The sequence below is a fragment of the Eschrichtius robustus genome, chromosome 8 (assembly GCF_028021215.1).
Source record: "Eschrichtius robustus isolate mEscRob2 chromosome 8, mEscRob2.pri, whole genome shotgun sequence".
Lineage (NCBI taxonomy): Eukaryota > Metazoa > Chordata > Mammalia > Artiodactyla > Eschrichtiidae > Eschrichtius > Eschrichtius robustus.
In genome coordinates this window covers 84053079-84069018 of record NC_090831.1, presented here as the reverse complement: position 1 = coordinate 84069018, position 15940 = coordinate 84053079, and the positions used below count along the sequence as shown (strand labels likewise).

At 58.0% G+C, this 15940-nt stretch overlaps 1 protein-coding gene across 1 annotated transcript; it reads right to left on the bottom strand.

Moving 5' to 3' along the window:
• Window positions 1–741: 741 nt before the first annotated feature.
• AQP1 (aquaporin 1 (Colton blood group)) lies at window positions 742–14125 on the bottom strand. The gene is made up of 4 exons (XM_068549255.1): window positions 13579–14125; window positions 3851–4015; window positions 3479–3559; window positions 742–2802 (listed from the first exon to the last, which is right to left on the bottom strand). The coding sequence occupies exons 1-4, from the start codon at window positions 13966–13968 to the stop codon at window positions 2623–2625; spliced, it is 816 nt and encodes a 271-aa protein (XP_068405356.1). The 5' UTR covers window positions 13969–14125; the 3' UTR covers window positions 742–2622.
• Window positions 14126–15940: the final 1815 nt, after the last annotated feature.

Sequence of the window (15940 nt, the reverse complement as noted above, 5' to 3'; positions counted from 1 at the left end):
GGAACAGACAGAGGGGTCCTTTCCAGGCTTCCTGTCACCCTGGGGGCAGAGGTCAACCCACTCTGACCTTTCTTCCCTTCTGCCCCGGGGAGACCCCTTAGGAGTCTGACAAAAGCCACAGATCCTCCATGGGAAAATGCACAACCTCACTGAATGTGGCTCATGATTTCAGAGAGGAGGAGCCCTTAGCCCCCCAAGGCCTCAAGGGACTAAGTGGCTTTTCCCCTCTTAGCTACTGCAGGTCATCCTTCCCCAGCCAGCTAAGCCTCCCCTGAGCCTGGCACTAACCTCACTCTGGTGGGCAAGTCTCTCTCCATACCCACCCCTGGGGCTGAGCTCCCCGGGCAAGCCTGTGGGCCCCAGTGCCCAGCCCAGGTGTAGGTGTGTCACAAATGTGAGGAGGGTCAGAGGGAGGGTCACCTGGGAAGTCCCTGGTGCTCCCTGGGCTCTGTTCTTAGGGGTCAGAGGGGAGCCATGGGCTGTCACACTTCATTCCTGCTTTCCCCCATCCATTTCACAGGTCAGAATCAAAAATGAGGGGCAAGACCCTGTGTCTCTCAGATGGAGTTCTGGGTGGGGCTGTGTCTGCTCCCTGAGACCAGGGATCCTGGAGGCAGGAGGGCAGGCAGTGGTTCCCCCTCAGACTGGGTCCCCAGGAGTGGGCCCAAGCTCTCAGACCCAGAGATCCCTTGTGGGAACATGGTGGCAAAAGAAAGAAAACTTCATTCCAGAGAGCTTGGATGACTTATATTACTGTTTATTTTCTTAACATATAATGAAATTCCAAATCCAAAGAGATATATATGCAGAGCAGACAGATGCAGGGTTCTGGTGTGCAGCAGCCAGAACAGGACAGGATGGGTCTGTGCCCCTCTCCCCTCCAGCACAACCCTCACCCCTCCTGGCCCCTGGCCATTGACCAGGCAGAAATGCAGAAACTGGGACTGAGAGGGACCAGTCTCACAGTCCAGGGAGCAGCCAGAGACATGGTCCTGGCTGCTAGGCCTGGCCAAATCATTATCTAGCTGTGGGTCCTTGGGCCTCAGTTTATCTATTAAATGGGCTAGAGGTTTTTGCTAGGAAATGGAGAAGGGAGTGTGTGGATATCATGATGGGTCATGACCATTAAGGGCCTCCTGGTCATCCTGCTGCTTCTAGATACCTGTGTATTATGTCTCTCAGTTTTTGTCACCATCATGGCCACAGGCACATAGGGAGACCTGCTCTGACCCTGGTGGAATTGAATAGACTGTGTAGATAGCTGCCCCCAAACAGACTGTGCTCTGAATTGTCCTTGGGCTGCAGCCATAGCTACTTCCTCAGGTCAAGACCAACTCTCCCCTCCAGATAAAAGAGGAGGTAAGACTATGACCTGGGCAGCCTGTACAGGTCACCCAGCTGCCCCCAATGCCTCCAAACAGGAGCTCAGGAATAAGGGGGGAATCTGCTCTTCCTCCTCCCTTGGGATCAGCTGGGGGTTTAGAAGCACCCCCAAGTGTCCAACAAGGGCATCTGCCGCCGAGGGCTGATCCGAATCACGGTCATGTGTCCTCAGGCTTGATAACCTTCAGATGACCAAGTGCCCTTTAATAAACGCACCTGCATAATGGTGACCTGTGTCTGCACTGGCAGGAGAAAGTGAAGAACCAAATAATGACGGAGGTGATGCAGTGATAGGTGGAAAAGATCAACTACAACTCAGTGAAGGAATATGGGCATTCCTCCCTCGCCCTCTAAATGACCTTCATTCTACAAGAGCAGCCTCTGTCCAGTGGAACCACTATCAGACCTGCTCCCCCCAGGAACAGGAACTTCCAATGGCTGGATGGTCTGCTGCTCTTTGCTTTGAAACATGTATGCCTATGTACACGTGTTCACATAGGTGTGTAGGTACAACTATATACTTGGCAAGTGGAAGAAGCAGCACTGGTCCAGACTACATCTTCCAGAACCTGCAGTGTGTCTACACTTATAGAATCCTAGAGAGGGGCCTCAGGCCCATATAGCTTTCCCTGTCCCTGCAACTTTACAGACGGGATCACTGGGGCCCCAAGATTGAGACCTTCGCAAGGTCATGCAGCACATCTAGGGGGGCCCTGGAAGTGAGCCAGGTCGCAAGGACGAGGCTTGTCTGCCACCTGCCCCTACCACTGCACCTGCTGGGATCTTTTCCCCATCAGAGCATCCTTGGGGGCAAGTGCACTTTACAGGATAGAGGGCCATGCCCAAAGGCACAAAGCAATCACAGTGGAGCCCCAGGCACCTGCAGCAGGTGAGTTGGTGAGCAACTTTGGGATGAGGGGGGACTATCTGGCACACCTCCCATCACACTCTGAGGGGACAACTTAGCAAGGTGGGTCCCTCTCTTTCACCTCCTCTGTGACTTCAAGGGAGTGGGTAATTGGAAAATCTTGGTCCCCAGGAAGTCCTGAGGCCAGGAAACAGAGAAAGAGAAAGAAGGTGATAGAAACAGCCCCAAATCAGGCTTGACTATGCAGGTCCTGCGGATCTTTGGGGAGTGACTGAGCCAGCTTGTCAGAGTGTCTACAATACGGATTTCATCCCTCCCCTCCCTCCACCCGCCCCTGCCTCCCCCCACATGGATGCCTGGGCCAGGCCCCCTTATTTGGGCTTCATCTCCACCCTGGAATTGATGTCGTCGGCATCCAAGTCGTACTCCTCCACCTGACCGCTGGTCCACACCTTCACGCGGTCTGTGAGGTCGCTGCTCCGCGGGGCCAGGATGAAGTCGTAGATGAGCACGGCCAGGGCTCCTCCGATGAACGGCCCCACCCAGAAAATCTAGGAACAGAGCAGACGTGCTCAGAGGGCGTCTGATGGGACCTGCTTACCCTGAGGCCCCTGCTGCACCACGCCACCGCCTGGCTTCCCTCCCACCCGTGCCTGAACCCCAGCATCCCCATTCCTGTGCCCCGCATGACTGGCCCAAGGCAGGACTCTGGTAGTGGGCGTCTCCCTGCCTCGGAGCCTGGCGTGGTCAGACCAGCCCCTTCTTGAGGGTGGCCACTGCCCCACCCTCCCCAGCTTTGAAAAGGCCCCAGAGACAGTCTGGTTTGATCAAAAGCGGCCTGGAAAAGAAACAGCAACAGTGGGAACAGCTAAATCCCTCGGGCACTGACTCCATGTCATGCTCAGCTTACAGGTGCCGAGACCTTTGAACTGGGCGGGAAGCAGGCACTCCCACACCCGCACCTCCCAGCTCGGGGAAACACAGGCACCAAGAGGCACTGGGTCGACATGGGGCAGGTCTGAGCTGGGACAGGAGGCTGGCCTACGTCACCCGAGGCGTGAGCCCACCGGCCCTTTCATCTCAGGCCTCAGCTGCCCTATTTCCTCCACCCTGGCCATCTCCCAGAGCCTCTGTGATGGGACATAATGTCACAGGATGGGGGCGGGTCTTCCATAAGGCACCAAAACCTCCCGCCCACCTCCACGGGGCAGCCCTGCGACCCCTTACCCAGTGGTCCTGGAAGTTGCGCGTGATCACCGCAGAGCCGAAGGACCGGGCGGGGTTAATACTGCAGCCTGTGTAGTCGATCTGTGAGGGGGAAGGGGCGGGGGCAACAGGGGAGGAGACACAGAAACAGAGACAGAGGGAGAGGGAGAGAGAGGGTGACACGGAGAGAGAGGACCAGAGAGGAAACAGACAAGTGACAGACCCAGAAAGATGGTCAGGAGGTCCCTGCGCTTTCCTCTCCCAGGTAGGCGGTCCCCCCACCCCACGACATGAGCCCTGTTGGGGTCCCACCCACTGTCCTGACAGGACACCACAACAGCCTGGCTCCGCCCTCCCCACCTCCACCGCCACCGGGGAAGGTCCCGCACTCACGGCCAGCAGGTGCCCCAGGGCCACAGAGAGGCCGATGGCGAGCGGGGCCGAGCCCCCGAGGTCCCGGCGCCTCCGGTCCGTGGTGGCCAGCACACACAGCACCAGCTGCAGGGTGCCGATGATCTCGATGCCCAGGCCCTGGCCCGAGTTCACGCCAGGGGCCAGCTGTAAGGGAGAGGGGCAGTAAGAACTGCGTCCCAGGGCCCCCAGGCCCGGGCACCCAGGGCCAGACCCTCAGTGCCTTCAGAGCCCATCGCATCAGCCCCTGGCAAGGCCACACTCAAGCACATACAGCCATTAGTGGACCTTGTCCCCTCCCACACCTGTTGAGGAAGCGCCAGCTTGGCCTAAACACTGTGGCACTCTCTCTGGAGGCCGGAGAGGCCTGGGGTTGCTGGGGGGGGCGGGGCTTCTGCATCCAGCTACATCCAGGCCGTGGTACCCTGGGGGTACCAAGGCCATAGGCGACAGGTGAGCCCTAGACATGGGAGGAGATGGTTAGGGACATTCAGGGACAATTAAAGAAGAGAAGAAAATGGGTGGCAGGGCCCAGCTGGAGACATTGCTTCTTACTCCAAAAGGCTTGAACATTCCCCCCCATCCTCTGCTGCATCTAAAATTCCCAAAGATGGGGAGGGCCTTCCTCAGTTAGCTGGCCACAGCTCCCTGTGTCCTTCTCACCCTTGAGCCTACGTCCCTTGCATCCCCACCCTCTGTCTCCTTCCCCACCTCTGTCTGTCTCTCCCCTGGTCCAGTGTCTCTATCCCATTTCCTCTGAGCCCTGCCCTCCCTATCTGCCCCCTCCCTGTCCCTCCTGGCCCAGAGCCCCTCCCTCTCTCTGGCCACGCGGGCCGCACCACCACCGTCTGGCTCCCACTTGCTCGTGGGCCACTTTTAGAAACATGACTCATGGAAAAAGAAGGGAATGGGAGCTGCTGTGAGGTCACCGGAGCCCTCCCTCTGCAGCTGCACCAGGGAGACCCCTCCCCAGGGAGCCCCTGCACCTTCCCGCACATGAGGGTCCCAGGGGCCAGATATGCCCACACAGGGGAGCTGGGCCATGTCAGCACAAGCCCCCCCACAAAGATGCCTGGATGTGGCCAGGAGGCTGCCTTCTCCCAGGCCGGTGTGTCCAAATAAGACTGAACTTGAAGTCTCATCCGGAGGGTAGGGGAGTGGGGCTGTCCCCAAGGCCACAGGGCATTTTGCAGAGTCCTAGGTGGAGGGCACTCCACCACCATCCAGAGGTTTTCTCAGCCCCACCCTGAGGCCATCCTACAAGAACAATTCTCTTCCCGCCTTTGTCTGCAGCCCTGGGTCACAGGGAAAGTGACTCACATCCCCTCCCCTGTGTTGCAGCCCCAGCTCTGGGCCTTTCCTGGCCGACCCCAGGGCTGCAGCCCCTCAGCTCAGCCAGCCCTCTGGGCAATACCCAGTTTTCTTCACACCTCAACGTGGGGCTGTGGAGGCAGAAACCCTGAGTTCAGGTCCTTGCTCTCCTATTTGCTGGCACCATGACTATGGCCTCCGCCCTCTCTGGTCCTCAGTTTCCCCATCTGTAAAATAGATCTAAATTTCCCTTCCCATTCTCCAGAGAGGCCAGAGGTTCTAAGGCTGTGGGGACAGTCTTGGGGCATTTGGGAAGGGCTGCAGAGGCAGGAGGGATCAGGATAGTTGTTGTGGCTTTGTTCGGGCTCTTTCTCATCTCATCCCCAGGAATGGGGTGGGGGGACAGGCAGAAGGGGAGAGGCTCTGCTGCCCAAGAGTGTGGAGATGGGAGTGAGGCCTCCCTGGAGCCGGGACAGGCTCCTTGGAGGCGAGGCTGGTGAGGACGGGCAGCTTGTACCAATGCCCATCACACTCACACCTGCTGTTACCCTCCGCGTCTGAGCGCTCAGGATGTCCAGGGCTCCTCCTCACGCTCTCTCCTTTGCTCTCCAGGGTCCGCATAATTGCTAGCTGGCAGGAGTCCTGAAACTAGCCCCTCCACACTGATTAATGGAGCCATTGCTCTAAGTGGCTCCTGCTTCATACTCCCCATCCCCACCACACTCTCCTCACAGATGTGGTCTGGGCAAGCTCATCTCCCCCCCACCCCCACACCCATTCTTAACCAGGTCTGAGCATCCCAGCCCCTGCTCTGCCCAAGGACACCACTTTTCATGCAAAGTGAGCAGAGCAGGGGGCCTGGTGCCATGACCTGTCCACAGGAAGTGACACCTGCCCTGGGAACCCTAGGATGTACCCTTTCCTAGCTGCCCAGAGCCCTTAGAACCTGACAGCCCAGAACTACATGGGTGAGTAACCTTCCTCTCCCCAAACCCGTTACCACTACTACCAGCAGCAGGAAGATTCCCCTGATTGCTTCCATGTCTATGACCTCCGCTCTTTCAACTGCCAAAGCACTTGTGTTACCTACATCTGAAAAAAAAACCTGATAACTCAAAATCGGAAGGGATAGTTAAAGGTCTATTGAAACTTGATGTCCAGAAAAGAGCAAGTAAAAATTCAGACCCTATGATCCTGTTTACAACCTATTAAATTTGACACAATTGCTTAAATAGGGCTAATCCCAGTCAAAAAAAAAAAAAATGTTTGCACATCCCCAGGTAGTTTTGCCCAGTCCAGGTCTTATATTTCACTGATGAAAGCCCCCCCCCCAAAAAAAAAAAAAAACAATCAATTTTCTGAACACAAGTATAAAAAACAGAAAAATCCACACATTTAGTTAAAGCATCAGAAAGATGCAAGCTCTCCATTTTTGTATCAAACCCATTGAAGCCCACTCTCAAGGCCCAATTCAGACTCCACTAGCACCAAGAAGTTTTCTTGGGTCCCTGGCTAGAATTAACTTCTGCTGCCACTCTGCCGAGCCCTCACTGAATGGCCTGCGTATCTTGCAGAGAAGTAACCTTTCTGCCTCCTGTGTGGGTGCCTCAGACCCCCTGGCCTGGGAGCTCGGTGGGGACAGAATGGGGACACCTTCTCATCTCCCCGCCCAGACCTCAAAGGGGACGCTCGCTGTGTGGTGACAGAAGTAGCAGACGATGCTAATTTTCTAGCGCTTCCACCCTCTCTAGAGGCAGCCAGGGAAGCCCTCTGGAGCTTGGCAGGGCTGGTTCATTTGCTTTCTAACTGGGAGACCACAGGCCAGTCATTGGTCTCTGTGGACCTTGCAGGGCAGCCTGCTCAAGGCTCTGTGAGATGACAGACAAGGAGGCCAAGGCCCAGGAAGGAGAGAGCAAAGTCAGAATCCTTGCTCAGGGGGTCTGTGCCACCCACTTTCACAGGCCAAGGTGCTGGCTACCCACAGGTTGGGCTAAGGGTCCTGACGATTCCCAGCTTGGCCTGAGGAGCTGGCAGAAGATGCTCTGTAGCTGCCAGGGTGTCCCAGGCACCAGGGTGGCACAAGGCTGACCTCTCCAGGAATGGGCCTGGAACCCTCCCCACTGCCCATGGGCAGGATGACCAAAGTAGCTTCTAAGGGCCAGGGCCCCAGCTTGGCCTGGGCACCATGGCGTCCCACCCTTGGGGAACAGCAGGTCCCAGAGCCAGGCTCGGCTGTGGCTCTAGGTATCCACTCTCAAAGAACAGGGGAGGGAAGACATTGAGGCCTGCCCCACACACCCACTGCCTCTAGCACTCAGCACTCCCAGTGAGGGGGGCCTCGGTGAGCCCCCCAACGTCACCCCTCCGTGACTGTTCCGGCATGCACGTGCCTCTGAGGATCCACGGCTTTGTGTGCCTCTGTGTGTCTTTGTAGATTGGTATCTGTGGGTGACCACATGTGTCCAGGTGTGACTCTTTCCTTTTCTTTTTCATTAGACATTAAGAGGTTTATTAGACAATAAGTAAACAAAAAGTCTATCCAAGAGTTACATAAGTTCTCAACCTGTATGCACTAAACAATACAACCTAAAAATATATGACACAAAAATTGACAGAATTACAAGAAGAAAATGATCAGTCCACTACCAGAGTGAAAGGGTTTAACAACCTTCTCTTAGAAACTGATGGAATGAAGAGTCAAAAAAAAAAAAATGAATAACATGAACAGGGAAGATTTGAACCACACAATTAACAAGTTTGATTTAAGGAAAATGCATAAGCCCTGCACCTCCATATTTGAGAAGATACCCTCTTTTTCAGCCCACGTGGGACATTCAGATAAACTAATCATGTATGGGCCAGATGCATCTCAACTGTCTCTGAAAATCCTTATCACGCAGGGTGCCATCTCTTATGGAGATGGGCTTCGCGGAGGCTGGGGCAGGACTCTCTGTGTGGCCCTAGATGTTCATCTTGTGTGTCTGATGCATTTCTGAGTGTGTCACCCTGTCCCTGTGTGTTGCACTCCCACACACAAGTGCCACTACTGGCTGGGGACGGAGGAGAAGGGAAGGAAGCCCCCTTGAGTAAGAGAGAGAGGCAGGTCTCAAAGAGCTCTTTATTTGCTCCCAGAAGCCATTTCATCTTCCTGACAAGAAACAATACACAAAGCAACGGCTTCCTCCTTCCCTTCCTCACTTCAGGGCAGCCCTGCCCTCCTGCCCGGGAAAGGAAGAGGTTCCACTGAGGACCACCCTCCCCGTACCCTCCTAGGGTCCCAGGGCCTGAGTGGAACCACCCAGGCTTGAGAGTGTGCTTCATGCCCATGTATGTGTGCCCGTGTGCCATGTACCATTGCGTGTGTGAGTGCACGTGTGTGTACTGGTGCAGCATAAATGTGTGCAATTTGGAGCAGCAGAGATAATCAAGGGTTGGAGGCAGGAGGCTGGGGGCTCCTGCCTGCCATCATCTGCTGTGCAGCCTAGGCACGTCTCCATGCCTCTGTGGGCCACGGTTTCCTTACCAGTAAAATAGAGGCCTCAGCCCAGATTCTAGCCCCAGACCTTGTCCAGGATTCCTCCCCGCCTGACGTGGGACCCCGGCCCCCAAGACCTGCGGTCACCCTCCGGGCCAGGATCCTGAGTGCAGGATTCTCACATGGCCATCTGAACCGCTGGTCTCCATATGGCACGGAGCCTGTTATAGGACCTCCCACCCACCCACCTGTAACCGCCCGATGCCCTCCACAGACACACGCCCCAGAGCAGCCGGCTGCCTGACAGACCCTACTTGCACAGTCCTGATGACAGGGAGCTTATTGACTTGGAGGCTGCCCTTCCCCAATTTTTTAAAAAAAAGCGTCTTTCTTTACACTGAGCAGACACCTGCCTCTGGTTGTCCCGATGGTGGGATTTCAGGCACTGAAAGGAAGTGCTCATAGGAATGGGCATTTCCCAGCCTTTTCTACCCTCTTCTGAGTTGAGGTTTTCCAGCCTCAGGGTGCGCTTGCCCGTTGGACTGTAGCTCCTTGCTTGTGTAAAGACAGCCCCTCACTTACCCCTTGGGCACCACCATGGGTAAGGAGCCCCTCTGGACCCCAGAGAGAGGCTCTGGCTGAGGGGACCCTGGGCCAGGACGTTTCCTTGCCCTTACCTGCAGGTATGTGGGCTCAGCCCACGCCCATTCAGGAGACCCCAGACCCATCGGTGCTTCCAGAGGACAAGGACCATGGCCCCCCAGGGGGGCTCTGCCAGCAAGAACCAAGGGCTCCCTGTGTCCCCAGGAAAGCTTGCCCAAACCAGTCTTCAAGGCGAGGCAGGGGGCATGTTTGACCTGCATGGGGAAAGCCCTGGTGGGTAAGGCTAAAGGCACCCCTGCTGGGCAGGGCCCCAGAGAAAGCGCGGACCACTACTTGGGCCTGAGATCAGGTTGTGGGGAGACAGTGTGGGATTGGCCTGCAGTGAGCTAAAGGCTCCAGGTGTGAGGGGAGGCTGTGACCTGGGGACGGGGGAGTCAAGGCAAGTCCCCTTAGACCGAGGGAACCCGGCGGGCCATGTCCCCTCTCAGAGCGTAGCTCCTTCACATGAGGATTCCCACAACGAGCCCTGGCTAGGGCCAGGCGTCAGGGTGGGCAACATGGGGCGGGCAGGGCTGCTCCGAGGGCTCTCATGGGGGAAAGAGCCTAAGAATTCTCCGTGGTAAGGGAAGTCTCCACCGCAAAGCTCCTGCCCCGCTCTGTGCCCTCCCCCCTCATCTGGTTCTGGCTAGAAACAGTAATTATATGTCCCATCAGTGGCATCACCACCCAGCCCCCAGCCCCCTCCCTGGGCAGGGCCGTCGGAAAACTGGCTTCCCTTTCCCCCAGCCCACCCCCAGCTCTGGGGGAGGCCGAGGGCCCTCAACTCTGGAAGAACCGGTGGCATGGGGAAGGGGGCGTTAGGGAGAGGGGGGTGCTCTCATTCTGTGGCTGGGGAAACTGAGGCCCAGGAAACTGGGGAAGTGGGAAGTTTGGGGCTAAAGGCAGGCCCTGGATGCACCATGTAGAAACAGTCCCCAGGCAGTCAGGCCCAGAATCAATGGGGCTGAGAAAAGACCCCCAAATAAGGGAAGTGTGCGCTCTGCCTGAGCCCCCGAAGGGGCTGAAATCAGAGGCTCTGGATGGCCTGGCATCCAGTCCCCTCTTGGACGCAGGTAGACACTGGCCTGAACCCTGAGCCCTCACCTCTCTCCAGAGCTCCAGCCTCCCACCATGACCCCCCGTCAGCCACACCCCACAACTCTCAGGACATGACCTCCTCTACCTAGAAGCCCCTTCCCCCCACCCCGGAGTCTTCACATTCAGGCTCTCATGGCACCTCCTCCCTGAAGCCCTCCTGGCCCTCACCACAGCTCAAAGTCAGAAGTTCCCAGGTGCCCTGATACCTCTTATCGCACTGGCCTCCTGCCCCCTATCACGGACAGATGTGCACCAGGCTTATCTTGCATAGGACCATGGGCTTCCCAGGGCAGGGATTGGGCTGACTCAGCCCTGCATTCAGTCTGCAGCAGTGACAGTCACGTTTATAGGGCGAGCAAGCCAGAGAGGGGAAGAGGGAAAAGAGCAGGCGAATGGTCCAGATTCCAAGGTTCAGGAGCATCTTTGACTTCCCAGAGCCCAGCCATACCTTGCGATCTCCCCTCTCCACAGATGGCAGCTGGGGCCACACAGACAAGCTTGCTTGCATGAAATCACACAGGGTATTAGTAGCTGAGCTAGGGCAGGGCAGACCTGGCACCGACCCCTGCCTCTGAGCCTCTCACGCTAGGAACAAAATCAGGGTTTGGCTCTGAGAACTAGCCAGGATGCGCCAGGCTGGATAGAGGTCCCTGGTCCCTCTGGGGCATATCCTGAGTCTTGACTCAGTGAGGAGAAAGTTGTCCCCAGAATGTCCCCGGGGGATACCCCCTGACTCATTCCAACCACTTCCTGCCACTTCTTTCCCTATTTTCCTTGGAAATCTCCATGCCAACAATGGGTTTGGGCTGGGGTGGGGCTCGGGACTCAAGGGGCTGTGGGAGCCTCCCCCAGAGCCTGGAGGAAAGAGTGTGTCACCTGTGTAGGCTGGTCTCTGCCCCTCTTGAGGTATTGAGGCCACCTCCCAGGTCTCTTCCGATCCCAGGTTCAGTGTTCTGGACCCCTTTCCTGTTCTTCAGCCCAGGACTTGTGCTTCTGGACCCCAAACTTCCATGGTGTGGCCAGGGCAGTCCCTGGGCCCCTACCACAGCCCTCAGTGCCCTTATGTTCAGCATGGCCCCTCTTGGGCTCCTGTTAGGCAGACCTTCCTGGGAAGAGTGATAAACTCAAGTCCACAAAGTAAGCTTGTTAGTAGTATGGGTGTGGCCAAGAGATATCAAGAGACCTAGGTCCCCTCTTGGAGGCTCAGCGTTCTCAACTCCAAGAAAACTCAACAAGTTAGCAGTAGCCAGGCCTTGAACCCAACTTGCCTGCTTCCCCGCCCAGGGCTGGGCCCATTTTTCTCCCCCTTCTGCGACCCATCCAGCTCAGGTATTGGGGTGACTTTGGAAAATGGAGCCTTGCAAGGGAAAGGGACACTAAGGCAGGGTGTGGCCAGATCAAGATGGCACAGAGGTAGGTGCTTGCCCTCCTCGAGGCTGCCTGGGATGCCCATGTGAGAGAGCAAAGTCGGCCAGCAGATGCCTGTCCTGCCTGTCCCTTGAGAGGGAAGGTCAAGAGGGGGCCAGAAGGCCCAGGGAGACTCAACTCCTCCCCTAGGAGGACCCATTCCCAATCCCCATCGTGCCCAGCTGAGCCCCAAGGTGATCCTGACCCTACCCAGTGCGCACTCCCCGAAGTCACCCGGCTCTGCCCCCACTGGAGAGACAGGCCTGGAGGGCCTTACATCCACCGTGACCACATCTTCCCCGACTAAAGTCTAAACTCCAGGCCGCAGGGCTAACCTTCAGTCCTAGGCTGGGTGAGGTGTCACTGTGACAGAAGAAGTGCTAATCCCTCCTTGGCAGGGTCACGCCAGCTGCCTCTGCACAGACCTCGCCAAGACTCCCCCTGCTGCAGCACCGGGATCTGAACTTTGGCTGGGAAGCAAGAGGGCAGTTGCTTCTCTAATCACCCACGGCTCTCTCTGCAGAGCCCCTGGCCGGCTCCCTTACTCTCCCACACCGGCCTGCCTGGCCCAGGCCCCGCCAGTCTCGACCTGACTTGCTTCCTCCTCTCTGCTCTTTTGCCTCTCTCCCTCCCTGTGGAAACACCCCCTCGGGTGCTCTGAGACCTCCTCCAAGCCTTACTCAGCCTCTCAGGCCAAATTTCCCCCTGCTGTGGCCCAAGCCAGGTCTGAGTTTGCACTTGGCTGAGGGTCTGGAAAAGCCCAGGTCCGCGACAGCAGGCAGCTGCCGCCAACGGCCAATTCGCTGTGCTAAGCGGCCCGGGAGGAATTCTTTTCCGCAGCTCCTACCCAGTCCCCCACATCTGCTTCTCATGAGTGCCCCCAGGCCAGGCCCCATTCAAGCCGCGAGCGGTGGGCGCTCGCAGGGACACACGCACCCCCGGGGACGCTCACACAGCAGCACTCACGTGCTCACAGACACACTTCCAGAAGTAGTGGAGCCAGCTGCCACAGACTTGGAGACCCATGCCGGCACCCACGTGTACACACCGTTCACAGACACAAACACACGCGCCACACCTCTCTGTGTCTGGTGACAGAGAGTGGACCCAGATAGGAGGCAAGGTGTCGCCCGCTCCGGCCCCCCCCCCCCCGCCCCGCTTGCTGTAATCCAGGAAAGCCACCTGCAGGCTGTCCAGAAAGTGTTTTCACCCCCCATCTTTGTCTCATTCCCGGGGCCAGAAGAGCAAGAGGAGCTTTTTCGTTGAAGGCAGTGTGTTTGGGGGACCTGTGGGGCTGCATGGAAGCTTGAGTGACCCCCCTCCAGGGGAGTCCTGCTCACACAGGACTGTGTGACCAGCTGCAGAACATGCCGGGCAGGTGGTGCAGGGAGGCTGGGGACAGCGCGCAGGGTGTCCCCAGGGTCCAGGCTGCACAGGGAGAGAGCTGCTGCACAGGCAGGGCTGGGGAGTGGCGGGACAAGAAACCACAGCCCAGGGGCGAGGAACTGCTGGCCCAACTGTTAGCTTATTCCCCACAACAGAGGCCCGCAGGGGACGTGGGCAAGACCATTATGCTGGGTCTCAGTTCCCCACAGTGCCTGGCAGGAAACAGGCTCTGGACGGCAGGCGTAGCTGACTTCCAGTCCCAACTCTGCATGACCTCCAGCAACCTCTTGTCCTCTCTGTTCCTCAGTGTCCCCATCTGCACAATGGGCGGAGGATGAGACCAGCGCCGCCTCAGCACTGAGCCCCCAGAGCCTGGGGCCACCCCACTCACCGCGTTTAGGCCGAGCGAGTTGTTGGGCAGGGAGGAGGTAACGCCCGAGAGGATGGCAGTGGCGACGATGGCCCCCACGCACTGGGCCATGATGTACATGACAGCCCGGAGGACACTTATCTGGCAGCTGAGCAGGAGCCCCAGCGTGACAGCCGGGTTGAGGTGGGCTCCGCTGATGTGGCCCACGCTCTGGGCCAGCGTGGCAATGCTCAGCCCAAAGGCCAGTGACACCTTCACATTATCCTGGACGGCACCTGTCGTCTGGTTGCTCTTTATCGGGTACTGGAAGCCCAGGGCAGAACCGATGCTGATGAAGATGAAGAGGGTCATGGCCAGGAACTCGGCCACCACTGCCCTCCAAAAGAGCTTCTTCTTGAACTCGCTGGCCATGCTGGCAGGGGGCTTGGCTGGAGACCGCTGCCTGGTGCTCGCCTCCCTCCGAGAGCTGAGCCACAGCCTGGGCTGGGCCTATTTATAGGACCCTGGGGGGAGGAGAAGGGGGGAGCACAAAGGGAGGAAGGCCTCTCCTTGCTCGTGGCCCGCCCCACACCGCATGGGCCTCCTCTCAGCGATGGATGCAGACACAGCTCTGCTGTCAGCCTGCCAACTTCTTTTCCCTTCCTCCTCTCTCTCCTCCCTCCCTCTTTTCCTCCGCCCTCAGCCCTGCCCAGCCCGAGGAGGCAGGCAGGAGGCAGCCACTGCTCTAATAGGCTTTGAGAAATTCCTCCAAGTTGGCCCCGCTCAGAGGGCCAGAGAAATCCAGGTGTCCCCGCCCTGTGTGCAAAGCTCAGGGGGTGCCCGAGGACAAAGCCAGGCGCTCCAGATGGATGGGGCGGGGTGAGCGGCTGGGTTCAGCAGGTAGACATTGCCCTCCTGGAGGCGGGCACCATGACAGTGCTGGCCTGGCATCCCCATCCCGCCTCAGAGTGACATTAGTCTGGAGTCCACAGGTCCAGGGGTCCCCAGGGGCAGTCTGGGCCTCCCACACCTGGCCCAGACCTGGCCACTCGATGTCACTGTAGGAATGGCCCAGAGCCCCCAGCCCCACCGGCCAGGCCTCAGGTGATGGGGACACGGAGGCATCAGAGGGTGCAGAGAGCTTGTCCGTGGACCACCCTCCACTCTGTGTGGTCACGGGCAGGCCTGAGATCAGTAAGAATTTGAGAGGCCCCCATGCTGGGAGCCCTCCAGCTTCTGAAGCAATTTGAGCAAATGATTTCGGGGCAGGTGTGGGAAGATGAGGGCAGGTGAGGACTTTCCTCTCAAAGACTGTCAAGCTGGCAGAACACGGGGGAGACAGATGGAATGGCAGCCTAACCTGGAGACTGGAAAGCCTGGGAGGGAGAGATGGGGGAGAAAAGGAGGGAGCACGAAAGGGAGAGGCAGAGAGACACGGACAGAAAAGGAAGAAGAAAAGGAGACAGAGAGAGAGACAGGAAGAGAGACAGAGAGAGAAGGAAGGACAGAGAGAAGTAGAATCAGCAAAAGTGGAAGTGAAAGGGATAGATCCCCAGACAGAGACAGGGAGACGGGTCAGGGCTGAGGAAGAGAGACAGAGAGCGCAGAGGGTAAAGAGACAAACTGGAAGGAGGGGACACAGGACTGGACCCAGAGGCAAGAATCCAGAAAAGAAAGATGAGCAAGCAGAGGGGAGGTGGGGGGCAGGGGATCAGACAACACCCCGAGCAGGGGGAGGGGAAGGGGCTGCTCTGCAGGCCCCGCCCTGCAGTCCCACCTGTGCCCCGTGCATCCCCATGCCAGAGGCCCAGCGGCAGCCAATGAACTCAGCAAGAAACTGGACTCCTGGGCCAGGAGCCCGGTCAGGAGACCCAGGCCACCAGCCTGCTGCACATTATTCTGTGAGAAGAGGAGCCAGGTGGGGTCCTGGGCGACGTTGGGCCCAGGAGAGAGGGGCCTCCCCGGCCCTCTCCTCCCTCCCCTGCCTGCCTTACCATAGCCCTGCACCAGAATGCTGGCTTCTCTCCATTTTACAGGTGGGAAGATGAGGCCCAGTGAGGGGAAGGACTTCTCTGAGCTCTGTGTGTGTCCAGGGACCATCTGCAGAAGATGACGCTAGACCCCACTGACCTCCGTCCTGCTTGGCTGCAGCGCACCAGGGCTGCCCTCCCCCTGGCGATGACCCCCCAGAGATCAGCTCGGTGTTTGCCGGGAGCAGGAGGCCCACCGGGTTAGGGGTGGGGGAGATGTGTGCACCTGAGTGTCTGTAAGTACACGACAGGGTGGATGTGAGGCAGGGAGCTAGCACGGTGGCTAGCAGGCCCTGCCTGCCCAGAGAGCCCGGTGCCCAGAGGTAATCGGTGCCTTACTTAACCATCCAAGGGAGGGAGCCGGCCCCACTAGG

Bases quoted from the DNA above. Each gene is read 5' to 3' on its own strand.
- AQP1 (XM_068549255.1), bottom strand. From the start codon at position 13,968: ATGGCCAGCGAGTTCAAGAAGAAGCTCTTTTGGAGGGCAGTGGTGGCC. The intron at 4,016-13,578 runs GTGAGTGGGGTG...TCTCCCTTACAG, and splicing joins ACTCGCTCGGCCTAAACGCG to CTGGCCCCTGGCGTGAACTC. The intron at 2,803-3,478 runs GTAAGGGGTCGC...CTCTGTTCCTAG, and splicing joins GCAACTTCCAGGACCACTGG to ATTTTCTGGGTGGGGCCGTT.